Source organism: Aedes aegypti, chromosome 3 (assembly GCF_002204515.2).
Source record: "Aedes aegypti strain LVP_AGWG chromosome 3, AaegL5.0 Primary Assembly, whole genome shotgun sequence".
Taxonomy (NCBI): domain Eukaryota; kingdom Metazoa; phylum Arthropoda; class Insecta; order Diptera; family Culicidae; genus Aedes; species Aedes aegypti.
Window position 1 is genome coordinate 200,300,078 of NC_035109.1, and position 25,260 is coordinate 200,325,337.

At 44.8% G+C, this 25,260-nt stretch overlaps 1 protein-coding gene across 2 annotated transcripts in view; it reads left to right on the top strand.

Moving 5' to 3' along the window:
* The first annotated feature begins 3,575 nt into the window (after positions 1-3,575).
* LOC23687604 (kelch-like protein 18) overlaps positions 3,576-25,260 on the top strand; it is an 82,392-nt gene continuing 60,707 nt past the window's right edge. The window contains exons 1-4 of one of the 2 annotated variants that reach the window (XM_021849087.1): positions 3,588-3,624; positions 3,717-3,866; positions 3,950-4,080; positions 4,147-4,287. In XM_021849087.1, coding sequence (XP_021704779.1) covers positions 3,732-3,866; positions 3,950-4,080; positions 4,147-4,287 — 407 coding nt within the window. In that variant the 5' untranslated portion in view covers positions 3,588-3,624; positions 3,717-3,731. Of the gene's footprint in view, positions 3,867-3,949; positions 4,081-4,146; positions 4,288-25,260 lie in introns of both variants that reach the window. The other variant, XM_021849088.1, reaches the window with a different exon arrangement.

Below are 25,260 nucleotides of genomic sequence, written 5' to 3' on the forward strand. Positions count from 1 at the left end.
AGCTAGGGATGTTCAAAAATAAAAATTATAAAAATCAAAAACCAAAATTTAAAAATTTGCGAATACAAATAAATAAATGCCCAAAACGTGTTTAGAACGATTTTAGATAACGAAAAATAATACTTTAAACGAAAATAAAAATTTGGGTATTAGAGGGTTAATGACTTATTTCTATCTGCCTCTCTTTCATATTGCTGTGTTAGTGTTAAAATTACTAACTATCATTTCGACTGGGTTGTAGCGATGCTTCAACCCAGGTGAATTGACAAATAGGAATAAAATTCCCTGCAGGATGAAAGAGAGGCAGATAGAAAATAGTCATAAATTACTAAAATTTAATCATTCTGTGACTACCCGTGTCGAGACGAGTCGTTTTCACCTCGGGAGACGTGAGGCAACTAATGTTAATCAAATGGAAGTGAGTCGACACCTCACCGACTCGTCTTGCCTTACATGCCGCACAGAATAAGCACAATTGGGTCCTAAAATGAATTATTTTTCCTAATGAAATCTTGTTTTTATTTAATACCACGAAAGAGCATGTTATTGCAACTTCTTTAAGCTAAGTATGCTGTTCCGCTCAAGAAAAGTAAAAATTTCTGCTCAAGAAATGCTCAAGAAATTTCCTACAGTGAGCTCCATTTGAATTGACATTTCTTTTCAACTGCGTACTGCGATCAAAGAAAAATACTTTTCTTGAGCATTTCTTGCAAGAAATTTCCCACGCATCTAGATAGGCCATTACTTTTCTGTTGAAGTGCATACTTCGCTTTAGCAATTTTCCCCGTCCAAATAACGGCTATATCATGTTTAAACTTCAATTTAAAAATTGGGTCCATAAATGAACCTTGACACTTTTGATCATGTTTGACGTTCGCTTAGTCGACAAAAACACCACAGGGGTTTTAGTTTTAACACTGGGGTTGTTCCTATCTGACATTTCGGAAGGGACACAGAAAATAAAATACACCCAAAAATTGAATTTAAGCCAAGGGGTGTGGCAAAATCTAAAATAAACATAACAAATGATTTTTGGACTCAAACTCCCGGAAAACATTGAACAATTGAGTAAACATGTGTTCTTGGCCTGAACTTAAGCGTTTGGCACTAAAATTGGGACAGGGCTTTAGGAACCCATTGATCCAGTATGAACGAAATGCCATTTTAACTTGCGGGGCATTTTTCCGATCGGAAAAGTGACAGCTCCATTTGATTTGTACGGCAGGCGTTACCGACGTTATGAAATCAGATCTACTCTTAATGGTTGGTATCCACTTCGTAAGTACTGTGCAAAAGGATAGGACAAGTAATGGCCAAGAAATACTTCAGTTGTCCAAATTACTTGAGCTATATCCAGTTGACAAGTAGAGCTGATTTCGTAACATTGGTAATGCCTGCCGTACAAATCAAATGGAGCTATCACTATTCCGTACGGAGAAATGTGCCGCTCAATTATTCCGCAAGTAAAAGTGACACTTCGCTCATACTGGATCAGCTGTCAAAATTACTTTGGTAATTAGTAGAGATGGTCGGGTTTCACATTTTTCAAACCCGAACCCGACCCGTACCCGAATTATTTTATTCCTTCAAACCCGGACCCGACACGAACCCGAGACAAAAATTGAGAAGCAAACCCGGACCCGACCCGAACCCGAAAAATGTTTCCTGTTCAAACCCGAACCCGACCCGAAACCCGAAAAAGTTTTCTAAGAAAAACCCGAATGGAACCCGAGTTCGAAAAGATGATAAATTCATCGTTTCTGATGCACAGGGAAGCTTGCTGGTTGTTACTTTGTGAACAATTCTCATCAAACCCGACCTAAACCCGAAAGTTTTGAAGCCCGAACCCGACCCGTACCCGATAATTGTTTAGCCTTCAAACCCGACCCGAACCCGAACCCGAAAAAATAAAAATTTTCAAACCCGAACCCGTCGGGTTCGGGTTCGGGTCGGGTTTCGGGTTTGAAAACCCGAGACCCGACCATCTCTAGTAATTAGCAACAAATTGTACTTGACCGCTCTACTTAGGATGTGGATACCAGGCTTAAGCAGCGTACAGCGAAAGTGATTTCGGTAGCGGAATCATTCCTTGACCGTTTCTTGTCCTATCCTTTTGCACAGTACTTCAGCGTACCACCCGGATAAAAACGTATCATACAGTGAATGGAATAAACCATTAATGTACAATATAACGTATTGGATACAATACAGTGTATTGTAATTGAATGTCGAAGCAATATCATTCATGTTTGGATATACAATTCAAAAACAATATAATATGTTGTAACAGAACATTGTATTGTTTTTAATTGGTTTTATACCTTACAATTTTGGTCAAATTCCTATTTTCGCGTAAAACAACTGTTGCTTTTTTTTATGTAGCTTTGCTGAAAGAAATAAACAAAACAAGTTCAAAAAGCAAGAAATGTTGGGTGGAAAATATTCAAAAAGTCAAAATAAGTAGTTTTTTAGAAGTCACTTGACATTAGCTGACATGCAACCATGATACAGTTTGTTGAATTGTTTTTGTATTGTACAACAATACACGAATTGCTTATCAAGACAATACATGAACAATATATCATATTGTGTTTTCAAAATATTTGTATGAGAAAATATCTATATTTGTATTGTTACGATACTTAACCACCCATACATTATATTGCAAAAATCTCATATACCATACAGTGAACTGTTGAAAACAATATATTGTACTGTAATTGTATTGTTATTTCACAAAACACTGTATTGTATTTCCAATATATTGAATGGTACTGTTTCAATACGTTATATTGTTTTTGTATTGTATTTTTTATCCGGGCAGCCATAAGAGAAATGAAATATCACCAACAAAAGTTCGCCGAAGTTCGACGTCGGCATTCTAACGAAGTGCTACGCCGACAAAGGCATTTCTTATGCGTCGGCGAAGCACTTTATTAGAATGCCGACGCCGAACTTCGCCGAAGTTTTGACCACCGAACTTCTAATTGTCACTCGAATGCTCGAATTGTCAATATTGTAACACGGACATGAATTCCTCATTACTAAATAAATAATGTGTTTTGTTTCGTTATCCAGCTTTTTACGAGCGCTAATGGCTGCCGCCAATAGGCTCGCTTTCTGGTAGGGATCGGTCGGTTTGACGTTTGGCTTGGGTCCGCTCAATATAAAACGACCCAAGCCAAACGTCAAATTGACCGATCCCTACCAGAAAGCGAGCCTGTTTGCGGCAGCCATTAGCGGTTTTAAAAAACTGGATAGATCTTTGAACTACATTACCCCTCAAGAAAACTTCAAAACAAACATAACGTACGTTCGTTTGGCTCACGCTTTGACAGTTCTCACTGCTCGAGTGGCTCACACTTTGACAGAAATGTCAGCTTCCGTGAATCTCTCTTATAAAGGATCACTATCGATGAAGAGAAATCGATCATGCGAATTACGTCCTTATTCTAGCACACGCTTGAATTGTCGAATAGAGTAGAGCCCAAAGGCCAGCTGTCGTGTCTCTACCAGGTTTCGGCATTGCATATCGCTTAACTCAGTTTTTAACTATTTCGCATTTTCGTGTATGTTTTGATCGACCTGCCAGTGGCTGGGTTTTGCTTCCATCTAGAAAGAAGTGTTGAATTTTTTGCGCTGATTATTTTTTGGACCAAAAGAAATATATTGGTAGGTAATCAAATAGAATTAAAAACCCTGGTGGCATCTTCTAGGAACAGCAGCCAAACATGGACACATCTTGCGAATTGGGGTCAGACGAAAGTTCGTATGAACTTTTTAAACAGGACAGTTTGTTTGCCGAGAGTTTTCCTCTGATGAAGGAAATCCGCAGACAGGGGAAACTTTGTGATGTTACTCTCAAGGTGAGTGGAATCTATATTAAGTACCTATATATATATATATTTGATATCCGTTTTATTCTTTCATTTTCCGCTATTGACCACAGGTTGACAATCACTCATTTTCGGCACATAGAATTGTCCTGGCCGCCACAATTCCATATTTCTACGCAATGTTTACCCATAACATGGCCGAAAGTAGAATCAAAGAGATTACCATGAAGGAAATAGAGCCCCAGTAAGTTGTCGTAGTAGAACATAAATGTAGACAATCTTACAATCCTTGTTTTGTTCCTTTTTGCAGTGCTTTAGAGAGTTTGATAAATTTTGCTTATAGCGGAGTGGTTAAAATCGACAATCAAAATGTCCAAGGACTGATGGTTGGTGCCTCCTTTTTGCAGTTAAACAAAGTTCGAGATGCCTGTGCAGATTTCCTGAAAGACAGGTGAGTACAATTTTTGCAACATTATTGATAGGAAAATAGGAGACGATTCATCTTGCATGTAACATCAATTGATTAACCTGGAATCAAATTAGTAATAATATTATGTCTTATCAATCTTATGAAGGAATTCTCTATGAATTTTTATGGGTTTTTCAAAGAATTTCTCTCTGAAACATCGAAGAGAATTCCTACGTACAATTTTCAAGAAACTACGCCAGTAATTTCTACCCACATTCCTTCAAAGAATCCTTCAGGAAATCTGTTGAGGATTTCTCCACTTGTTTTTCCAGATATTTCTCCAAAATTCCGCTAGGGATTTTTCTAAAGAATTTTTCTGAAACCCAATCCAGAAACTGCTCTATGTTTTATATTTTCAATTGATACCTATGCCAAGAATTATTCAGGAAATTCCCCTCATTGAAAATATGTGAAAAAAATGTATGAATTCACTGACTTTATGAACGAATTTCATTTAAGAGCTTTTTTATAGACGACATTGTGGACACATTGAAAAAATCCCTCAGGAATTCTTCCGAACTAGGATATGTTTTAGTTTTGGAAAATGTACTTTGAAAAAATCCCAATAAAATCTGAATGTATTCCAATGGTAATTCTTAGAAGTATATCTGAAGAGTTCAGTAAAACCTAAGGAGATATTTGTGGAGCAAAATTGTTGAGAAATTTCCAGAAAGGCCCTAGAGTATTTCGTAAGACATAATGAAGGAACAAAACAAATTACAGAGTTGCAGTATATATATCATAAGGACGCCATTAATCGCTCATTTAACAGCATTTCAACATATACAATTCTGTCAAAAATCGGGTTTTCGAAATTTTACAAAGCTTTTTGCGCCATAGGCAAGACAAAACATTTGTTTCTGTAGGAAAAAAGTTGAATCGTGATAAATGTTTAATGGTACCGAATAAAACCTATGACAATGATACATGTTTGAGGTGCCATTCACCGCTCATCCCAAGTATGAAGCCCTATTTTTAACACTACCGTGAACGTGCCATATTTGACGCGGGTCCAAACTTGACGCATTTTCTAATTAATGTTATCATAAATTAATTCTAGATCAGACTAGCACTCGAAAATGTATTGCTTAATCTTTATTTACATCTTATTGAAGGATTCCAATCGAAAAAAGTTTATATTTGATTGATAATAGTTAAAAAATAAAGTTTATTTGAAAATGCATCCGACAAGTGCGTCAATTTTTTCATTCCTTTGTAAATGTGCTAACTATTGTTGAACAATTTTCGTGAAATTATGTGCTGTATTACAGCAATATCATCAACAACAGTCAGTAATATTCTTTTATTCATGAATTGACGTCGAAAGTTTTCTATTTTTAAGCTTTAAGACATATTTTTGTATGAAAATCTTGTGCGTCAAGTTAGGCACACAATGTTCCTAATTATTTGCTATTTTGTTCAGCATGTTTTGTTGAATCGAAAATAGAAAAATAAATATTTATGGGGCTTGCATTCAAAAAATCCGTCCGCAGAACAACCCAAGGCTTTTTTTTAATCACATGTAAAGGGTCATCCATAGATTACGTCACGTTTTTAGGAAGAGGAGGAGGTTCAGGGAAACGAAAATTACATGACGTACTTAATGTATGACCCATATATGGTTCTCGATCTATTTCGAGGCCCATACTGCCGTTGGTTCTACGCATATTTGTCCCGCGGTCCATAAGGGTGACCTAGAACATGGGACAAGTAGGCGTAGTTCACGTGTTATAAGTAACGAAGATTATCAAACGGTAATTTTTGGAACCGGTTGTTTTCGTTCTAGTTTTGACCAATTTGTCCTTGATTTAGCAACTACCTTCCCCGTTCCAGCGCAACGTAGTTTTCAAACCTTTCCCTTGTTTGATATCACGACGAAAACACATTAAACTAAACAATAATGCTTAACTATAGATTGAACTCAATCGCCGGTTTTATTTTCTACACTAACTAAACGCATAGCAAAAGTGACTACCGGATGACGTCATTCAAAACTTTTTCCAAAGGTTCTAACTTTTATGTCCTCTCTAGAACGCTTTTTTCAATTAATTGAACTCTTGTATATTTTAAACTTTAGCAATTATTTGTAAGTGCGTCAAATAAGGAACATAGTGCGTCAAATTAGGCACATTGAAGAATTGATACGTCAATTAAGGAACCTAATGTGTTCCACAAAAAGTCAATCAAACGTAAAGAAGAAATCGTTTAATATGTTTTTACTGATTTTCCCTAATTCTATAATAGTTGAGCTAGCATAGGTTCAAATTTCAACAAAATCGGATAGATTTAGACGATTTGACAAGAGTTTGAATTTAGAATTTTCTTAACCGCGTCAAATATGGTACGTCCACGGTAGTTGAAATTAATTTACTCCCACTAGCTTGTTGTTATCTTTATACTATAATACGACAATATATTAAACCATAACGGCCAAAAAGCATTTTTCGACCTGTCACAATAAAGTCATTGATAAACTCATATTTTCCACCTTAAACAGTCCCAAATTATTTCTTATAAAATGTATATAATAGAAAATCTTCTGAATTTCACTCTAATACAATCCATTTTGATATGATAATACACGTTGATAAGATTTATTGCAAAAATTTGTTCAGTTTTCTCAAAATAATTCAATGAGCGGTGAATGGCGTCCTTCCGGTATATTGACACATATATTGAGATATTCGGTAATCCTATACGCATTGTTTTTGAATGATTTAGCTTATTACTAGTGATCCTTTATACATTTATACAAATGCGTACACAAATTCTTTCTGCTCTCGTAAGTTTTTTACCACAGTCTTGGGAAAAAATCCATTAGAGGGTCACGTCTTCTTTCGTGAATTTCTGAATTCACAACTTCCTTCTAAAAAAGTTGGTTTTAAAACTGTCGCTAAACGTGGCAAAACATGAAATAAAGAACGTTTCTCCGGAATGCGCGCTTTCATCCATGGTTAATGTTGATAATTGCATCGCAATAAGCAATCCGTTCGATGCTTTAGAGAAATTTTCCGAACATCAAATCAAAGCACCTCTAGCCCAGGCACTTTATTTCAAGTGAGGAAACAAAGGGTGCCGCCTATCGTGGTCAGTTGTTCAGAATTTGGAGGATTTAGGCGAAGATCTTGAACTCCATTATGAGAGCCCAAAGATTCCAAATCTCAAAGAAAAGAGACTGTCGTGTTTCGCCAGAAACTCTTAAAGATCGCGAACTTATTCTCAAACATCTTGAAGAGAAGAAGCACATATTTTTTACATATGAAGATACAACTGAACATTTGTTCAAGGTAATCTTGAAAGATCTCACCATAAGTCACCTGAAGAGATCAAAAATGAAATATATGATGTACTTGGATTTCCCTAGTAAAGAACACTATGGTTTTTAATGATAATATTATTGCAATTTTTAATTCTGATTCGTGCAAAAAAAACTGTTTTTCCTGTGTAGCTTGACTGACAGAAGTAAACAAAACAAGTTCACAAAGCAAGAAATAGGGAAACTTACGTATTCTCGGCAGTCTAAGCCGATGCCGCGCTTCTTTTGTATTTTTCTCGGCCATCAGCAGACAAATTCCGTGTTTGTCTGTTTACATTTATGCGTTGCTCAATCCTCTATCGATTCACACCGACAGATTTGTCAACATGCTTTTGGAAATGTTTTTACAACACTGCGAACATCTCTTGTCAGTGTGACTATTGTCGGCAGCCTCAATCTCTTTGGCAACTTTCCCATAAGAACTGATGCTGAATCTCTTCGGCAGCTCCAAATCAGTCGCATTTTGAGCCGTGTTCATTTGAATTGATGACATCTCTGGTGATATCGTTTGTTCAGTCTCGGAAATCTTGTCAGCGGGAAGCTGGCAGAACAAAGAATCATTTGAATGTTTTCATTTATGTGTTTTGATAGAAAAATACTGGGTATTTGGCGTTTGGTTGCCGACAATAGTCGAATGGTGCCAAAGCCGTCTCAAGTCACCCTATTGGATGAAAACTAGTTAAAAGCAAAAAAAGCAGTTTTGTAATAAAAAAAGTATTTGGGTTGTGATTTAAAGGACAAATGCAACAATGTTAAAGATCTTTTCTTCTATAAAATTAAAAACTCTTTTGCTACCTTCGGCACGAAATTCCGATAAGTTTTGGGACAATACATAGAAAATACACATTTCTTTTTGTTGTATTGTTTGTGTATTGTAGAACAGTACAATTTTGTTTGTTTTTTAACACTTCAGTCGTCGCGCTGTTGTATTTTGTACAACACTGTTGAAAAAACTTTTCGTTCACAACAGCAGCGTGGTGGTTCTGACGGTCGCAAATCGCGCGACGACTGGAAGGTTAAAGCTATGTATGAAAACATATCTATGCTTTATCTGCAGCTTTAGCCACCTTCAGGATGCTGGGTTCGCCGTAGAGTTGGACGAGCTCGTGGTTCATTATTCGTCACCACACACCGTTCTTCTGCACGCCGCCAAAGATCGTCCTTAGCACTCGGTGTTTGAAAACTCCAAGAGCTTGCAAGTTCTCTTCGACCATAGTCCACGTCTCATGCCCGCAGAGGACTACTGGACTACCGGTCTTATTACCGTTTTGTACATCGTGCATTTGGTGCGGTGGGGAATCTTTCTTGGACACAGTTTCTTCTGGAGCCCATACTGCCGCGAATCGCAAGTCAGTCCCATCTGTAAAAAGTAGGCATTGAGAAAATGGGCTGTGAAGTTTTCAAACTCGTTTTCCATACTAATGTTCAAAAGATTCTAGTGGACTGTAACATGTTCCAATCGTAATGAAACTTTCACAACTTGCTTTTCACTACGATATCTTTCCGAGAAAAATATAAAGATTATCAAAACACGTTACATTTTTGTGTTTCACGGTGCGAAAGTCTGTAGTGGGACTGATATGCGGTTACTTTTCACTATGGGACAATTTGACTTGCTGTTTTTTCTTATTTTATCCGAACAAATCATATCATTTCATTAGTGCTGCTGAAAGAGCATTGGAAGAGATGTTGAAAACTGAACTCAACTCAATTTTGACGAAAATGCAGATGGGACTGACTTGCGATTCACGGCAGCATAGTAGGCACGACTTCCACTGATGATGCGGCTTCGTATTTCCCGAATAACATTGTTGTCAGCCGTCAGCAAGGATCCGAGGTAGACGTACTCGTCCACCACCTCGAAGGTATCTCCGTCTATCGTAACACTGCTTCCTAGGCGGGCCCTGTCGCGCTCAGTTCCGCCAACCAGCATGTACTTTGTTTTCGACGCATTCACCATTATCCCGACTCTTGTTGCTTCGCGTTTTAGGCGGGTGAACAAATCTGCCACCGTTTCAAATTTTCTCCCAATAATATCCATGTTGTCCGCGAAGCAAACAAATTGTCCGGATTTCGTGAAAATCGTGCCTCGACTGTTAAGTCCGGCTCTCCGCATGACACCTTCAAGCGCAATATTGAACAACAGGCACGAAAGTCCATCGCCCTGTCGTAGTCCCCGCCGAGACTCGAACGAACTGGAGTGTTCGCCCGAGATCTTCACGCAGTTTTGCACACCGTCCATCGTTGCTCTGATCAATCTTGTGAGCTCCCCGGGAAAGCTGTTCTCGTCCATGATTTTCCATAGCTCTACGCGGTCGATACTATCGTATGCCGCCTTGAAATCGATGAACAAATGGTGCGTAGGGACCTGATACTCACGGTATTTCTGGAGGATTTGCCGCACGGAAAAGATCTGGTCCGTTGTCGAGTGGCCGTCGATGAAACCTGCTTGATAACTTCCCACGAACTCGTTTGCTATAGGCGATAGACGACGGAAGAGAATCTGGGATAGCAGTTTGTAGGCGGCGTTTAGGATGGTGATTGCACGATAATTTTCACACTCCAGTTTGTCGCCCTTTTTGAAGATAGGGCATATAACGCCTTGCTTCCACTCCTCCGGTAATTGTTCCGTTTCCCAGATTCTGACTATCAGCCGATGCAGACAAGCGGCCAACCTGTCTGGGCCCATCTTGATAAGTTCGGCTCCGATACCATCCTTGCCAGCGGCCTTGTTGTTCTTGAGCTGTTGAATGGCATCCTTAACTTCCCCCATCGTGGGAGCTGGTTGGTTCCCGCTGTCCGCCGTGCTGACTTAGCCATCGCCTTCGTTGTCCTGATCTTCTATGCCTGTGTTCTCTGCGCCATTCAGGTGTTCATCGTAGTGCTGCTTCCACCTTTCGATCACCTCGCGTCCGTCCGTCAAGATGCTCCCATTCTTATCCCGGCACATCTCAGCTCGCGGCACGAAGCCTTTGCGGGATGTGTTGAGCTTCTGATAGAACTTCCGCGTTTCTTGAGAACGGTACAGCAACTTCATCTCTTGGCATTCCACCTCTTCCAGGCCGCGCTTTTTGTCCCGGAATAGGCGGGTTTCCAGGCGGCGCTTTTTGTCCCGGAATAGGCGGGTTTGCTGTTTCCGCTTCAGTCTGTATCTGTTGGGTTTGCGAACCAACGTTGGTACTTAAAGGGTTAATCCTTCCGAGACTATAACCACCGCTTAGTGAAACTCTAATTCTCAATGTTCAGTAGCGATAGATTATAATATTCCTGTATCGAAGTGTACATAATTAGTTATTTCATATTGCTTAATCTTAGTAACTATAGGTTTATATATGTTTCATGTAGCGTAATCGGTATAATAATGGATGAGTTCACAGGTTACAAATCTAACTTACGTTTAGTCCCTTTGGAAATCGTTTGTTGGTCTTCGATCGTCGATTTGTCGCTCCGGCAGTCTTGATTTGCTTTCAATCTAGCTAATATAAGTAAATTTTAGGAAGAAATTCTAGTTTATCTAATTTTTGTTCTCTTACCGCGATTACTCAGCAATTTATTAGGTAATTATCGTTTCAGGTTAACCACAAATTCTAGAGCTCTGTTTGCTATCTTCAAATAGATTATTTAGTGCTAAGTTATATTTTCAATTATACCAAATTACCGTGTAGCGAATAGTTCATCTATTTTCTAGTATTTAGGTTTAGTTGTAGGATAATATAATTCAGTAAGTAGGCAGACTATTATAACTTGATTAATTTCACTTGTAAGAACTTCTTCGACTCTTTCTGGTGTTTACTCACTCTTGACGGCTGTCATCAACTTAGCGTCGCCTGTGTTAGTGACCCAAGGTTGCCGAACGAAAGGTGCGCGCTGGCGGCGATAGGGTCGCCAACACTCCCCCGGGTACGTCGACCACCAGGACGACTACTTATCCTCGCGCATGACATCCAGGACGGCAAGCTTGACTACTGGTCGTTCATATACACCAGCGGCCGTTCGCACCGTAGCTGACCTTACCTCTCCATCCCGGCTTAGTCGAGTTGCGATCACCCTTCCTTTGGGCCAACAGTTACGAGGCAACGTAGAGTCGACGATGATAACAATGTCTCCTAATTTTACCGGCGGAGTACTTGAAACGAACCATTTTGTCCTCTTCGTGATATCCGGCAGATATTCTACAGTCCATCGTTTCCAAAATTGGTTCGCAATGATCTGGGAAGCTCGCCAACACTGCCGTACGGCGACACTGCTATCGTCGACTGTAGTTAGTGGCTTGGACCCACTTGAACTTCCCAAAAGAATGTGCTTGGGAGTTAGCGCTGGTGATGCGTCATCTTCAATTGGAACGTGTGTAAGTGGTCTAGTGTTCAACGTATTTTCGATTTCGGTCAACGCATTACGCAAAACTTCATCTGATGGTCGACGCGGTAGATTTATAGATTTTAGGCTGTTCTTCACACTGCGGATTAGTCGCTCCCAACATCCACCCATGTGTGGAGACGATGGCGGGTTGAAGCACCAGGTAGTTTCAGAGCTCGTAAACTCTTTCATCATCTCCTCGTGATCGAGCTCCTTTTTAATGCGGCTGATTTCTCGATTTGTACCAACGAAGTTAGTTCCGCGGTCGCAGTATATATACCGAGGAATTCCACGTCGAGCAATCATGTTTCGAATAGCCATCAAACATGAGTCTGTGTTTAGGGAGTGAGCTACTTCGATATGAACTGCTCGTGTAGTCATACAGGTGGCTAACATTCCCCATCGTTTCTCAATTCTACGCCCAATGACAACCTCCATTGGCCCAAAGAAGTCGATCCCGACATGGGTAAACGGTCGAGAATAGGCTGCTAATCTTGCATCAGGTAGATCGGCCATAATTGGAGTGTTCGGCGAGGCCCGATTATTCTTGCAGCGTTGACAATTTATTCTCACCTTGGCGCAGGAAGCTCGAACTCTGGGAATGGAGAATTTCTGTCGAAGCTCATTGATCACGGTTGCTTGATTGAGGTGGTGGTATTTTTCGTGGTAGTGTCGGATAACAAGTGTGGTTACGTGATGGTCACGGGGCAATATAATAGGGTTCTTCGCTTCTTCAGTAATGAAAGGACAACCTGCAGTGCGGCCTCGCATGCGTAAGACTTCATTCTCGTCGATGAACGGAGTTGATTGAAATAGTTTACTGTTTCGCGAAACCTGCTTGCCTTGGTTTAGGGTATGAATCTCGTCAGCAAAGAATTCTCGTTGTGCTATACGAAACAGACTTTCTTCGGCTGCACGTATCTCCTCCATACTTAAAGGACCGATACGAATAGGGTGAAGTTGCCTCTTACGTCGACAGTTAGTTGGAAAACGGATTACCAACCCAAGTACACTAACTAGATGTTTCCAGGTGGAGAAGTTAATCACACAAAGCGCCGGCGTTGTAGTTGAATTGTGCGCAACTAGGCAGGACCGAAGCTCTTCTTGTGTGGATTTGGTTAACAGGGATTGCAGTGGCCAATCAGATTCATTCCTCCAGAGGAATTCGGGACCGTTAAACCATCTACTGCCAACGGTGAGATCTGATCGCCCTTGCCACTTTGTTGCGTCATCTGCAACGTTTTCCTTCGTTGGAACCCAGCGCCACTCGTTTGCTTCTGTGGTATCGAGCATTTCGCTAATTCGGTGTGCTACAAAATGTGTGAACCTACGATGATCTGAATTGATCCAACACAGTACATCCCGAGAGTCCGTCCAAAAACAGCGTCGTGTAATGCGAATGCTCAACGATTCAGCAATAGTTTGTGCCAGTCTCGCACCAAGAACTGCGGCCTGCAGTTCAAGCCTAGGGATAGACTGGAATTTGAGAGGAGCAACCCGAGTTTTTGCTGTGATGAGAATGCATTCCACATGAGTTCCATCGGAAAACCTCAGATACGATACTGCAGCGAATCCGTTTTCACTGGAGTCCACGAACGTGTGTAGCTCAATTATTCGATCGAAATCTTGAAGGTTATAACACCGTGGTATTTGGACACTTTCAACTTCTGGTAGTACCCGCAGCCACGTTTGCCATTTAACAAATAAGGCATCATTGATTTCTTCATCCCACTGAGCTCCAGATCTCCAGATTTCCTGAAGTAAGACCTTTAGGTAGATCAGAAAATAGGCGATCAATCCGAGAGGGTCAAAGATAGACATGAGCACCTTAAGAACTTCTCGCTTTGAAGGGCGTCGGCGACCTTGTAGGAGTGCTTCATCGTAGCGCGTCCAGCCTACTTTATACGTGAATGTATCCTCAGTGCACCACCACAGCCCCAGCACTTTCTCTGTAGCCACCTCAGCAGATAGATCAAGATTTTTTATCTTTGCTTCGTCTTCTCCTAGCGATCGCAGAAGCGTCGTTGAATTACTTATCCAGTTTCGGATTTCGAACCCGCCTTGGGAATGTATTTCCTTGACTTGATTTGCAATGCGGATCGCTTCCTTTTCGGATTTTACGCTTACGAGCATGTCGTCTACATAATGTCGCTTGATGATGACGTCGACCGCTTGTGGATATTTTCCAATAAATCGCTCCGCATTCAAGTTTTTGACGAATTGTGCGCTGCTAGGCGAGCAGCATGCACCGAAAGTCATAACGCACATCTCAAACACGGCGACTTCTCCGTATTCGTCCTTCCAGAAAAACCGCTGGCATGAACGATCCTCTTCTCTAATCTCTACTTGGTGAAACATCTCACGTATGTCACCCGTTAACCCAATACGATGTTCACGGAATTGCAGTAGAATAGAAAACAGTGAACCCATTTGATCGGGACCTTTCAACAGAGCAGAATTCAATGATATTCCGAAAGTCTTGGCTGCTGCATCCCACACAATCCTTACCTTCCCAGGATTGTTCGGGTTGATCACTGGGAATATCGGCAAATACCAAACACGTTGTACGGGTTGATTCTCCTCCTCCTTTGTTAGCTGTCGAATGTACCCCTTCGCTTTGTATTCCATTATTTTTTGGTTCAGCGTTATGGCTAGGTCGGGATCCTTGTCCATACGCTTCTCTAGCAAGTGATATCGACGGAGCGCCATCGGTCGGCTATCAGGCAGACGAATGTCATCGTAGCGCCAAAGTAACCCTGTTTCGTAACGATCGCCATTAAACTTGGTTAGCGACTCCAGCATTCTACAACTTCTCTGATCGTCTGAGGAAAGAAGAACTTTACTTGGCTTTATCACACCTAGACTGTCCAGTGAAAAGTATTCCTTCATTGCCTGATGTAAATCTTCATCTGAATGATCGTCAAGCGAGCCAACATGGAAAGAGCAATGCACCATGTTTGGAGAGTTTTCACCATCGCTTCCACCACATATGGTCCATCCCAGTCTTGTTTTTATAGCTATGGGCAATTCCAACTTGCCTTCTCGACTCTGCAGGACAAGGCTGACATGAGCGTGCTTCAATCCGATCAAAATCCGAGGACGGGCGCGATTGTATGACTCAATTGGTAGACCTCGCAAGTACGGATATTGTTCCTTCATCTGTCCTGCATCTAATGACTGCCGTGGCAACTGTAGCTCTTTTACTGTTCGTACTCCATCGAGTTTAAACCTCTTTGCTCCATCATGCGTACCTGTAATCGACACAGTTACAATACGAGAATCCTTCTCACACCGCTCGGTGCCACCGGTCCAGCGGAGGTACAGTGGGCTTTCAACACCGGCCACATCAAGTTCATCAGCAAGATCTTGGTCCATTAGTGTGAGCTTTGAACCTTCATCCAGGAAAGCGAATGTCTGAACGTATCCACTCTTTCCATGCAAAACAACGGGCAAGTAACGGAAGAGAGAACTGCTGGATTTAGAGCGGTGAGTATTGCACTCGTGCTGCGCCAAACCATTTTGCTTACAACAAGCAATCGCAGAAGCGCGCGAGGCAGCCGTCAGGGGAGGAGCTACCCGGCGGCGCTCGCAAGGCCAGGCGGATATTAACCCCGAAAACCGGCAGAAGTGCCGGAAAATCGGACCCCAGCCAGGCGTCCCGGAAAGCCGAGAAGGGTGGGCCCGAAAAGGCTGGCCCCTCACGGAGTGATGGGAACAGGGGGTTGCGACCTTTGAGAGGTCCTCAATCACCACAGGTTAGGGCGGATCAGGGGGGGGGGACGCCCCCTGGACAACCGTAGTGAGAAAGAAGAAGAAGGAGAAGCAGGAAGTTCAGGAGCGCAGGGATACCAGGCCTAAGAAAAGTAGGAGGGTAGGTGCCAAGCGCGAAAAGTTCCTTCGTTGGAACCCAGCGCCACTCGTTTGCTTCTGTGGTATCGAGCATTTCGCTAATTCGGTGTGCTACAAAATGTGTGAACCTACGATGATCTGAATTGATCCAACACAGTACATCCCGAGAGTCCGTCCAAAAACAGCGTCGTGTAATGCGAATGCTCAACGATTCAGCAATAGTTTGTGCCAGTCTCGCACCAAGAACTGCGGCCTGCAGTTCAAGCCTAGGGATAGACTGGAATTTGAGAGGAGCAACCCGAGTTTTTGCTGTGATGAGAATGCATTCCACATGAGTTCCATCGGAGAACCTCAGATACGATACTGCAGCGAATCCGTTTTCACTGGAGTCCACGAACGTGTGTAGCTCAATTATTCGATCGAAATCTTGAAGGTTATAACACCGTGGTATTTGGACACTTTCAACTTCTGGTAGTACCCGCAGCCACGTTTGCCATTTAGCAAATAAGGCATCATTGATTTCTTCATCCCACTGAGCTCCAGATCTCCAGATTTCCTGAAGTAAGACCTTTAGGTAGATCAGAAAATAGGCGATCAATCCGAGAGGGTCAAAGATAGACATGAGCACCTTAAGAACTTCTCGCTTTGAAGGGCGTCGGCGACCTTGTAGGAGTGCTTCATCGTAGCGCGTCCAGCCTACTTTATACGTGAATGTATCCTGCTCAGTGCACCACCACAGCCCCAGCACTTTCTCTGTAGCCACCTCAGCAGATAGATCAAGATTTTTTATCTTTGCTTCGTCTTCTCCTAGCGATCGCAGAACCGTCGTTGAATTACTTATCCAGTTTCGGATTTCGAACCCGCCTTGGGAATGTATTTCCTTGACTTGATTTGCAATGCGGATCGCTTCCTTTTCGGATTTTACGCTTACGAGCATGTCGTCTACATAATGTCGATTGATGATGACGTCGACCGCTTGTGGATATTTTCCAATAAATCGCTCCGCATTCAAGTTTTTGACGAATTGTGCGCTGCTAGGCGAGCAGCATGCACCGAAAGTCATAACGCACATCTCAAACACGGCGACTTCTCCGTATTCGTCCTTCCAGAAAAACCGCTGGCATGAACGATCCTCTTCTCTAATCTCTACTTGGTGAAACATCTCACGTATGTCACCCGTTAACCCAATACGATGTTCACGGAATTGCAGTAGAATAGAAAACAGTGAACCCATTTGATCGGGACCTTTCAACAGAGCAGAATTCAATGATATTCCGAAAGTTTTGGCTGCTGCATCCCACACAATCCTTACCTTCCCAGGTTTGTTCGGGTTGATCACTGGGAATATCGGCAAATACCAAACACGTTGTACGGGTTGATTCTCCTCCTCCTTTGTTAGCTGTCGAATGTACCCCTTCGCTTTGTATTCCATTATTTTTTGGTTCAGCGTTATGGCTAGGTCGGGATCCTTGTCCATACGCTTCTCTAGCAAGTGATATCGACGGAGCGCCATCGGTCGGCTATCAGGCAGACGAATGTCATCGTAGCGCCAAAGTAACCCTGTTTCGTAACGATCGCCATTAAACTTGGTTAGCGACTCCAGCATTCTACAACTTCTCTGATCGTCTGAGGAAAGAAGAACTTTACTTGGCTTTATCACACCTAGACTGTCCAGTGAAAAGTATTCCTTCATTGCCTGATGTAAATCTTCATCTGAATGATCGTCACGCGAGCCAACATGGAAAGAGCAATGCACCATGTTTGGAGAGTTTTCACCATCGCTTCCACCACATATGGTCCATCCCAGTCTTGTTTTTATAGCTATGGGCAATTCCAACTTGCCTTCTCGACTCTGCAGGACAAGGCTGACATGAGCGTGCTTCAATCCGATCAAAATCCGAGGACGGACGCGATTGTATGACTCAATTGGTAGACCTCGCAAGTACGGATATTGTTCCTTCATCTGTCCTGCATCTAATGACTGCCGTGGCAACTGTAGCTCTTTTACTGTTCGTACTCCATCGAGTTTAAACCTCTTTGCTCCATCATGCGTACCTGTAATCGACACAGTTACAATACGAGAATCCTTCTCACACCGCTCGGTGCCACCGGTCCAGCGGAGGTACAGTGGGCTTTCAACACCGGCCACATCAAGTTCATCAGCAAGATCTTGGTCCATTAGTGTGAGCTTTGAACCTTCATCCAGGAAAGCGAATGTCTGAACGTATCCACTCTTTCCATGCAAAACAACGGGCAAGTAACGGAAGAGAGAACTGCTGGATTTAGAGCGGTGAGTATTGCACTCGTGCTGCGCCAAACCATTTTGCTTACAACAAGCAATCGCAGAAGCGCGCGAGGCAGCCGTCAGGGGAGGAGCTACCCGGCGGCGCTCGCAAGGCCAGGCGGATATTAACCCCGAAAACCGGCAGAAGTGCCGGAAAATCGGACCCCAGCCAGGCGTCCCGGAAAGCCGAGAAGGGTGGGCCCGAAAAGGCTGGCCCCTCACGGAGTGATGGGAACAGGGGGTTGCGACCTTTGAGAGGTCCTCAATCACCACAGGTTAGGGCGGATCAGGGGGGGGGGACGCCCCCTGGACAACCGTAGTGAGAAAGAAGAAGAAGGAGAAGCAGGAAGTTCAGGAGCGCAGGGATACCAGGCCTAAGAAAAGTAGGAGGGTAGGTGTCAAGCGCGAAAAGGGTGATGCGATCATCATCAAGACGGAAGAGTCCAAGTACTCGGAAGTCCTGAAGGCGATGCGCAGTGACGCGAAGCTCGCAGATCTTGGAGCCGACGTACGCAGTGTCAGACGCACTCGTACAGGTGAAATGATTCTCGAGCTTAAGCGCGACAATGAGCGCAAGGGCGCCGCCTACAAAAGTTTGGCGGAAGAGGTCTTTGGCGAGGGTGTCGAAGTGAGGGCTCTGACGCAGTCAGTGACTCTGAAGGTGATGAACCTTGACGAGATCACCAACGCAGAAGAGCTCGTCACAGCACTGCGGCAACAGTGCGAGATTCAGGTGCCCACCGCTGCCGTTCAGCTACGGAAAGGTCCGGCAGGTACTCAGGTGGCCTTAGTACACCTACCTGTGGCGGACGCAAATAAGTCCGCTAAGGTAGGCAAGATCAAGGTTGGTTGGTCAGTATGCTCACTGAACATACATGAGCAACCGGTGATCTGCTTTAGGTTTAGGGAACCAGGACACAAGTCCTGGGGCTGTAAAGGTCCTGATAGGACCAAGTTGTGTAGGCGTTGTGGTGAGGAAGGTCATAAGGCACTAGGCTGCAAGAACCCTCCCAAGTGCTTGATTTGTTCCGGCAAGTCCGTGAACAACAATCATCCAACGGGAGGCTCAAGGTACCCGACCTTCAAACGAGCCATTAACGAAAAGTCACAGTGCAGGTAACGCAGCTGAACCTGAACCACTGTGACGCAGCTCAGCAACTGCTGTACCAGGCAGTTGCTGAGTGGGGGACGGACATCGCCATCATATCGGACCCATACCGAGTACCCGCCGGCAACGGCAACTGGGTCGTGGATGGATCCGGAAAAATGGCGGCGATATGGACGACGGGTAAATACCCCGTCCAGGAGTTGGTGTCTACTACCTACGAGGGCTTCGTGATCGCCAAGGTAAACGGGGTCCTCTTTTGTAGCTGCTATGCGCCTCCGAGTTGGTCGACCGAGCGGTTCACGCAAATGCTGGACTGCATGACGACCGTGTTGACAGGGCGAAGGCCAGTAGTAATAGCGGGTGACTTCAATGCCTGGGCCGTGGAATGGGGAAGCCGCATCACGAACCAGCGAGGTCAAATCCTGCTAGAGGCACTGGCCGTGCTAGATGTCGATCTGGCTAATGTTGGTACCAAAAGTACCTTCAGCCGAAACGGAGCGGAGTCGATTATCGACGTTACTTTTTGTAGTCCTGGCCTAACGAGTAGTTCGAACTGGAGGGTAGACAATGCCTACACTCACAGCGACCACCTGGCGGTTCGCTACAGTATCGACTACAACAACAGCAGGCAGTGCGTAGAGGAAGCGGCTAGGTCACGGCCAAGCCCTCGTAGGTGGAAGACATCGTACTTCAATGACGAAGTACTTAGGGAGGCGCTCCGTCGTGAGCGTAACCTACTCGGCCTAAGCGGGGACGAACCATGCCTAGGAAAGTCCACCCTAGAAATGGGAGACCACCGACGTACTGGTGGACTCAAGCAATTGCGAACCTGCGCCGTGCCTGCCTACGGGCCAGGAGGCGGATGCAGCGAGCACGTACCGAGCAGGAGCGTGAAGAACGACGGGCGGTGTTCACCGCTGCCAAAGTCGCGCTGAAGTCCGAGATAAGGGCAAGCAAAAAGGCCTGCTTTGAGAGACTCTGTCAGAGTGCCAACGTGAACCCGTGGGGTGATGCCTACAGGATCGTTATGGCGAAGACAAGAGGTGCAATTGCTCCTACGGAGCAATCTCCACAGATGCTGGAGGGGATCATTGAGGGGCTCTTTCCGCGCCACAACCCTAGCCCATGGCCTCCTTTTGTAGGACAGCCGGGGATTGGGGCTGGCGATGAGGATAGAGTAACCGATGAGGAACAAAAATCCCTGCAAAATCCCTAAGCATGGGGAAGGCACCAGGTCCGGACGGAGTTCCAAACCTGGCCCTCAAAGTCGCAATCTTGGAGGCTCCCGGTATGTTCAGATCTGCTATGCAGATATGCCTGGACGAGGGAGTATTTCCAGATGCGTGGAAGAGGCAGAGCCTGGTACTATTGCCAAAGGCGGGGAAACCACCTGGTGACCCGTCGGCGTATAGACCAATATGCTTGATTGACACGGCGGGGAAGGTGCTCTAGAAGATCATCCTCAACAGACTGTTGAGGTACACTGAGAGTGTAAATGGTCTCTCAAGCAACCAGTTCGGCTTCCGGAAAGGGAAGTCCACCGTAGACGCTATTCTGACGGTTAAGAAAACCGCTGAGATAGCACTCCAGCGTAAGAGGAGGGGGATTCGCTACTGCGCAGTAGTGACTCTGGATGTAAGGAACGCATTTAATAGTGCCAGTTGGGCGGCTATTGCCGATGCGCTCCTGCGTCTGGGGATACCCGAGTACCTGTACAAGATTCTCGGAAGTTACTTCCAGAATCGGGTATTAGTCTATGACACAGAGGTGGGTCGGAAGTGCTTTCACATAGCCTCAGGAGTCCCGCAAGGTTCCATCCTGGGCCCGGTGTTATGGAATGTCATGTATGACGAGGTGTTGAGATTAAAATTCCCGGCGGGTGTGGTCATCGTTGGCTTTGCCGACGATATTACGCTGGAGGTCTACGGTGAATCGATCGAAGAAGTGGAATTGACTGCAGCCCACTCGATCGCAATTGTGGAGGAGTGGATGAGCTCCAGGAAACTGAAATTGGCTCACCACAAAACTGAGGCGGTTGTTGTCAACAACCGAAAGTCGGTGCAGCAAGCGGTGATCAGTGTAGGCGACTGCACGATCACTTCGAAGCGCTCCGTCAAACACTTGGGGGTGATGATCGACGATAAGCTTACCTTCGGTAGCCACGTCGATTATGCCTGCAAGAGAGCCTCCACAGCTATTGTGTCACTGTCCCGGATGATGTCCAATAGCTCTGCGGTGTACGCCAGCAAGCGAAAGCTTCTGGCCAGTGTCGCCTCGTCCATACTGAGGTATGGTGGCCCGGCTTGGGGCACGGCCTTAAGTACCAAGAGCTACCGTAGCAAGCTAGAGAGTACTTATAGGCTAATGTGCCTGAGGGTTGCGAGCGCGTACCGTACCGTGTCACACGATGCACTCTGCGTCATCACCGGTATGGTGCCTATTGGTATCCTTATCATGGAAGACATAGAGTGCTTCGAAATGCGCGGCACAAGAGGCATACGCAGGACTGCCAGACTGGCCTCCATGGTCAAATGGCAGCGTGCGTGGGACAGTTCCACCAAGGGAGTGTGGACTCACAGGTTGATTCCGAGGTTAAATATCTGGGTCAATAGGCGCCATGGGGAACTAACATTCCACCTGACACAGGTCCTTTCGGGCCATGGTTGCTTTAGACAGTATCTACACCGTTTCGGTCATGCGGGTTCTCCCGAATGTCCAGTTTGTGCAGGTTTAGAGGAAACGGCGGAACACGTTTTGTTCGTGTGCCCGCGTTTCCGCACAATGCGTGACCGCATGTTAGCCACATGCGGTCGGGACACGACTCCGGACAATTTGGTCCAGAGGATGTGTGAAGACGAGTTTGGCTGGAATGCCGTTTCATCGGCTATCACCCACATCGTCTCGGAACTGCAAAGGAGGTGGCGAGTGGACTCGAGGAGTGGCTAGTGCAGACGCTAAACAACAGGTGGTCCAAGGGTTCGCAGTCGGCTACGTAGGTCATACCGGTGCCCTACGGTCGAAATCGACCCTTACAGCGATTAAGTGGCCGCGGGGAGAACATCCTGGTAGCGCTGCTGTCGTGGCGCCGGCCTACTGGGTGGATACGAGCCTCTGGTTGTTCGGGGCAGGTGGAGGCCCCTTCGTCAGCAATCCCAGCTGGTGCTAGCTGATAGGGCCTGAGCCTTCAGTAGGTCAAATTGCGAAGCCCGCAGTATCAGTTCTTGATACCTGCGGTGCAGCTGGGCGCGGGCGTAGTGGTCGACCCAGCCCGCTTTCAGCGGACAACGGGAGGTGAGGACCACTTGGGAAGCTGGCAAAGCGCCAGCATGCTACCTTGGTGGACCCCCCTAAGCGTGTCATCGATGTTCGTTGCTACGCAGCTAACCTGGAGGATGCGATGTGCAATAGCCCCTCTTCGAAGCAATGCCTTCTTGGTGGTCCCGGAGAGACGAAGGGTTTGGCGGCAATGGAAATGGTTTAGTGGGTCGGGGGTGTAGTCCTGTTTACTGGTTGCATGTAGTAAATGGTCCCTAACCCCACACGGCGTCTGTTGAGCAGATTATCCCCCCATTGCTTAGAAGGAAAAAAAAAAAAAAACCATTTGACGATTGATCGTGTTGTTGTCCACCTGTCGGTGGAGACGCATCGTTCGGGCGTTGATTCTCGTTATGAAGCAGCTCATGATGCTTTCGAAGGCAGCCGTTCTTTCCGCAAGCTTGGGCCTTACATCCTCCATAGTGCTTCTCCAGGCAACGACGACAGAGATTGAAATTTCGCACTACAGCCCATCGAGAATCTCTAGATAGTTCTAAGAACTGCTTGCACTTCTTAACCGTCTCGCAGCTAGACTTGCAAACCAAACATTCGTTTGACTTCGGTTCGGTTGCGTTCAGCTCCAGATGCGCGTTAATGTACCCACTGCTCTTCTTAATCGGACGCGATTCATTTCGCTCGAACTTAGCTTCTTGAATATTTGGGATAGTCACAGAACTAGCAGCTTCTGCCAAGGAATAAATCCAGTTCCCGAATGTCGCTAGGTTGACTCTAGGTAGTGCTTGACGATATCTGGCCCAGTCTAACTTGATAGACGGAGGTAGCCTGCTAACAAGTTGGTGTAATAACGATACATTGTACATGTGCTCCTCTAATTCGCATGCGTCCACGATAGCACAAAAGTTTTGTACTTCCACCGCAAAGTCCATTATCGTCTCAAGCTTGTCCTCTCTCAACGGTGGTAATGCTGTAATTTTTGCTATAAGCGAGTGAACGATGGCTTCTGGCTGTCCGAATCTCATTCATAGTGTAGCAAGAACTCCCTTCACGTTCGACGGATGCATCAAACTACTCTTCACCGCGTCATATGCCTTCCCTGTCAGGCTTTTCTGAAGCCGAACCGCGTTCTCTGCGTCCGTAAACCCACACATTGCAGTCGTGTTGGTAAAGGATGAGAGAAATATAGGCCACTCCTCTGGCTTTCCTGAAAATGGTGGCAGTTCCTTCGATATGGCTTGACGTGCCGCCAGTTGTTTCTGGGTGAGGGGGCAGGGATCGGTGTCATCTGTTTCGAGGATTGGTTCTCTTCTGGAGCGCCACCTTGATGGAACTTGTTCGGCAGTACATCGACCTTCTACATGGCTTGGTTCGCATCGATGAGAAACATTGTGATACGCTGGCACTGTAGGATATACGGTATTGTTGTTCGGGTCTGCAGCACTCCTGAACATTGTTTTAACTGAATATGTTTGTCCAAGGGATAGTTGATCCTGCATCATTGGACTCAGTTGATCTCTCTGTACTTGTAAATGATTCAGATCCGCTAACGCTCCCGGATTCTGCGTAGAGTACCGTTGTGGCTCAAATCTCGAACAGACCAGCCTACGTTCGTCATGTTGATTCGCGCTGTCGTCATACACCCATTCACGTACCCGGTCCATACTGGAACTTGCCTTGGAACTTGCTTTTGAACCCATTTCGCTAGCTGCCTCCTGTAAAAGGGCATACTTTCTTTCTAGGAACTCCTTTGCTATTCTTTCTTCATCCTCTAGCTTCTGCATTTGCAGCTTCAAAAGTGTTCTTGACGATCTCCGTGAGGACGACGATGACAAGACACTCGATACTGCACTGCTCTCTGCCTTCTTTCCTCCAGTTTGATGTTGCTTGTTGTCTGTCTTCTGGTCCTGAGTTTTCATGCCCATTTTTGGATCGCCATCGACGTTTATTGGAGAACTTTGCTGGTCGTTTTTATGCAGGCCTTTTGACGCTTGCGTGTTTTGTGTTTTTGTGTCGCTTTTTGCTTCGACGTTTGGTTGATGTTGTCTGCTTGAAGTAGATCCCGATCGCTGAGCCCATTTCGCCGATACGCACTTTGGACAACTCCAGCTATGGTCCGCTACCTCTTCCGTGACTCCCACACAGCCAAAATGATGCCATTTATCACACACATCACACTGCACCATTTCGTCAGTATCTGAACCTCTGCACGATTTACAGGTCCGTCCAGCCAATGTTCGCTCCGCAACTGATGTCTCCTCTGGAACTCCCGTGACCACTATCGACACGTTACCACTATCGACCACATCATCCACTTTTTCTTTAGAGCTCTTGCCTTTTTTCGTCACCTTGACACTCTTACCGGAACCGTGTGCTTCGCGACTCGACATTTCTTTGAAGATATAATAAACGAATATTATAAGATGTTGGGTTTGCGAACCAACGTTGGTACTTAATGGGTTAATCCTTCCGTGACTATAACCACCGCTTAGTGAAACTCTAATTCTCAATGTTCAGTAGCGATAGATTATAATATTCCTGTATCGAAGTGTACATAATTAGTTATTTCATATTGCTTAATCTTAGTAACTATAGGTTTATATATGTTTCATGTAGCGTAATCGGTATAATAATGGATGAGTTCACAGGTTACAAATCTAACTTACGTTTAGTCCCTTTGGAAATCGTTTGTTGGTCTTCGATAGTCGATTTGTCGCTCCGGCAGTCTTGATTTGCTTTCAATCTAGCTAATATAAGTAAATTTTAGGAAGA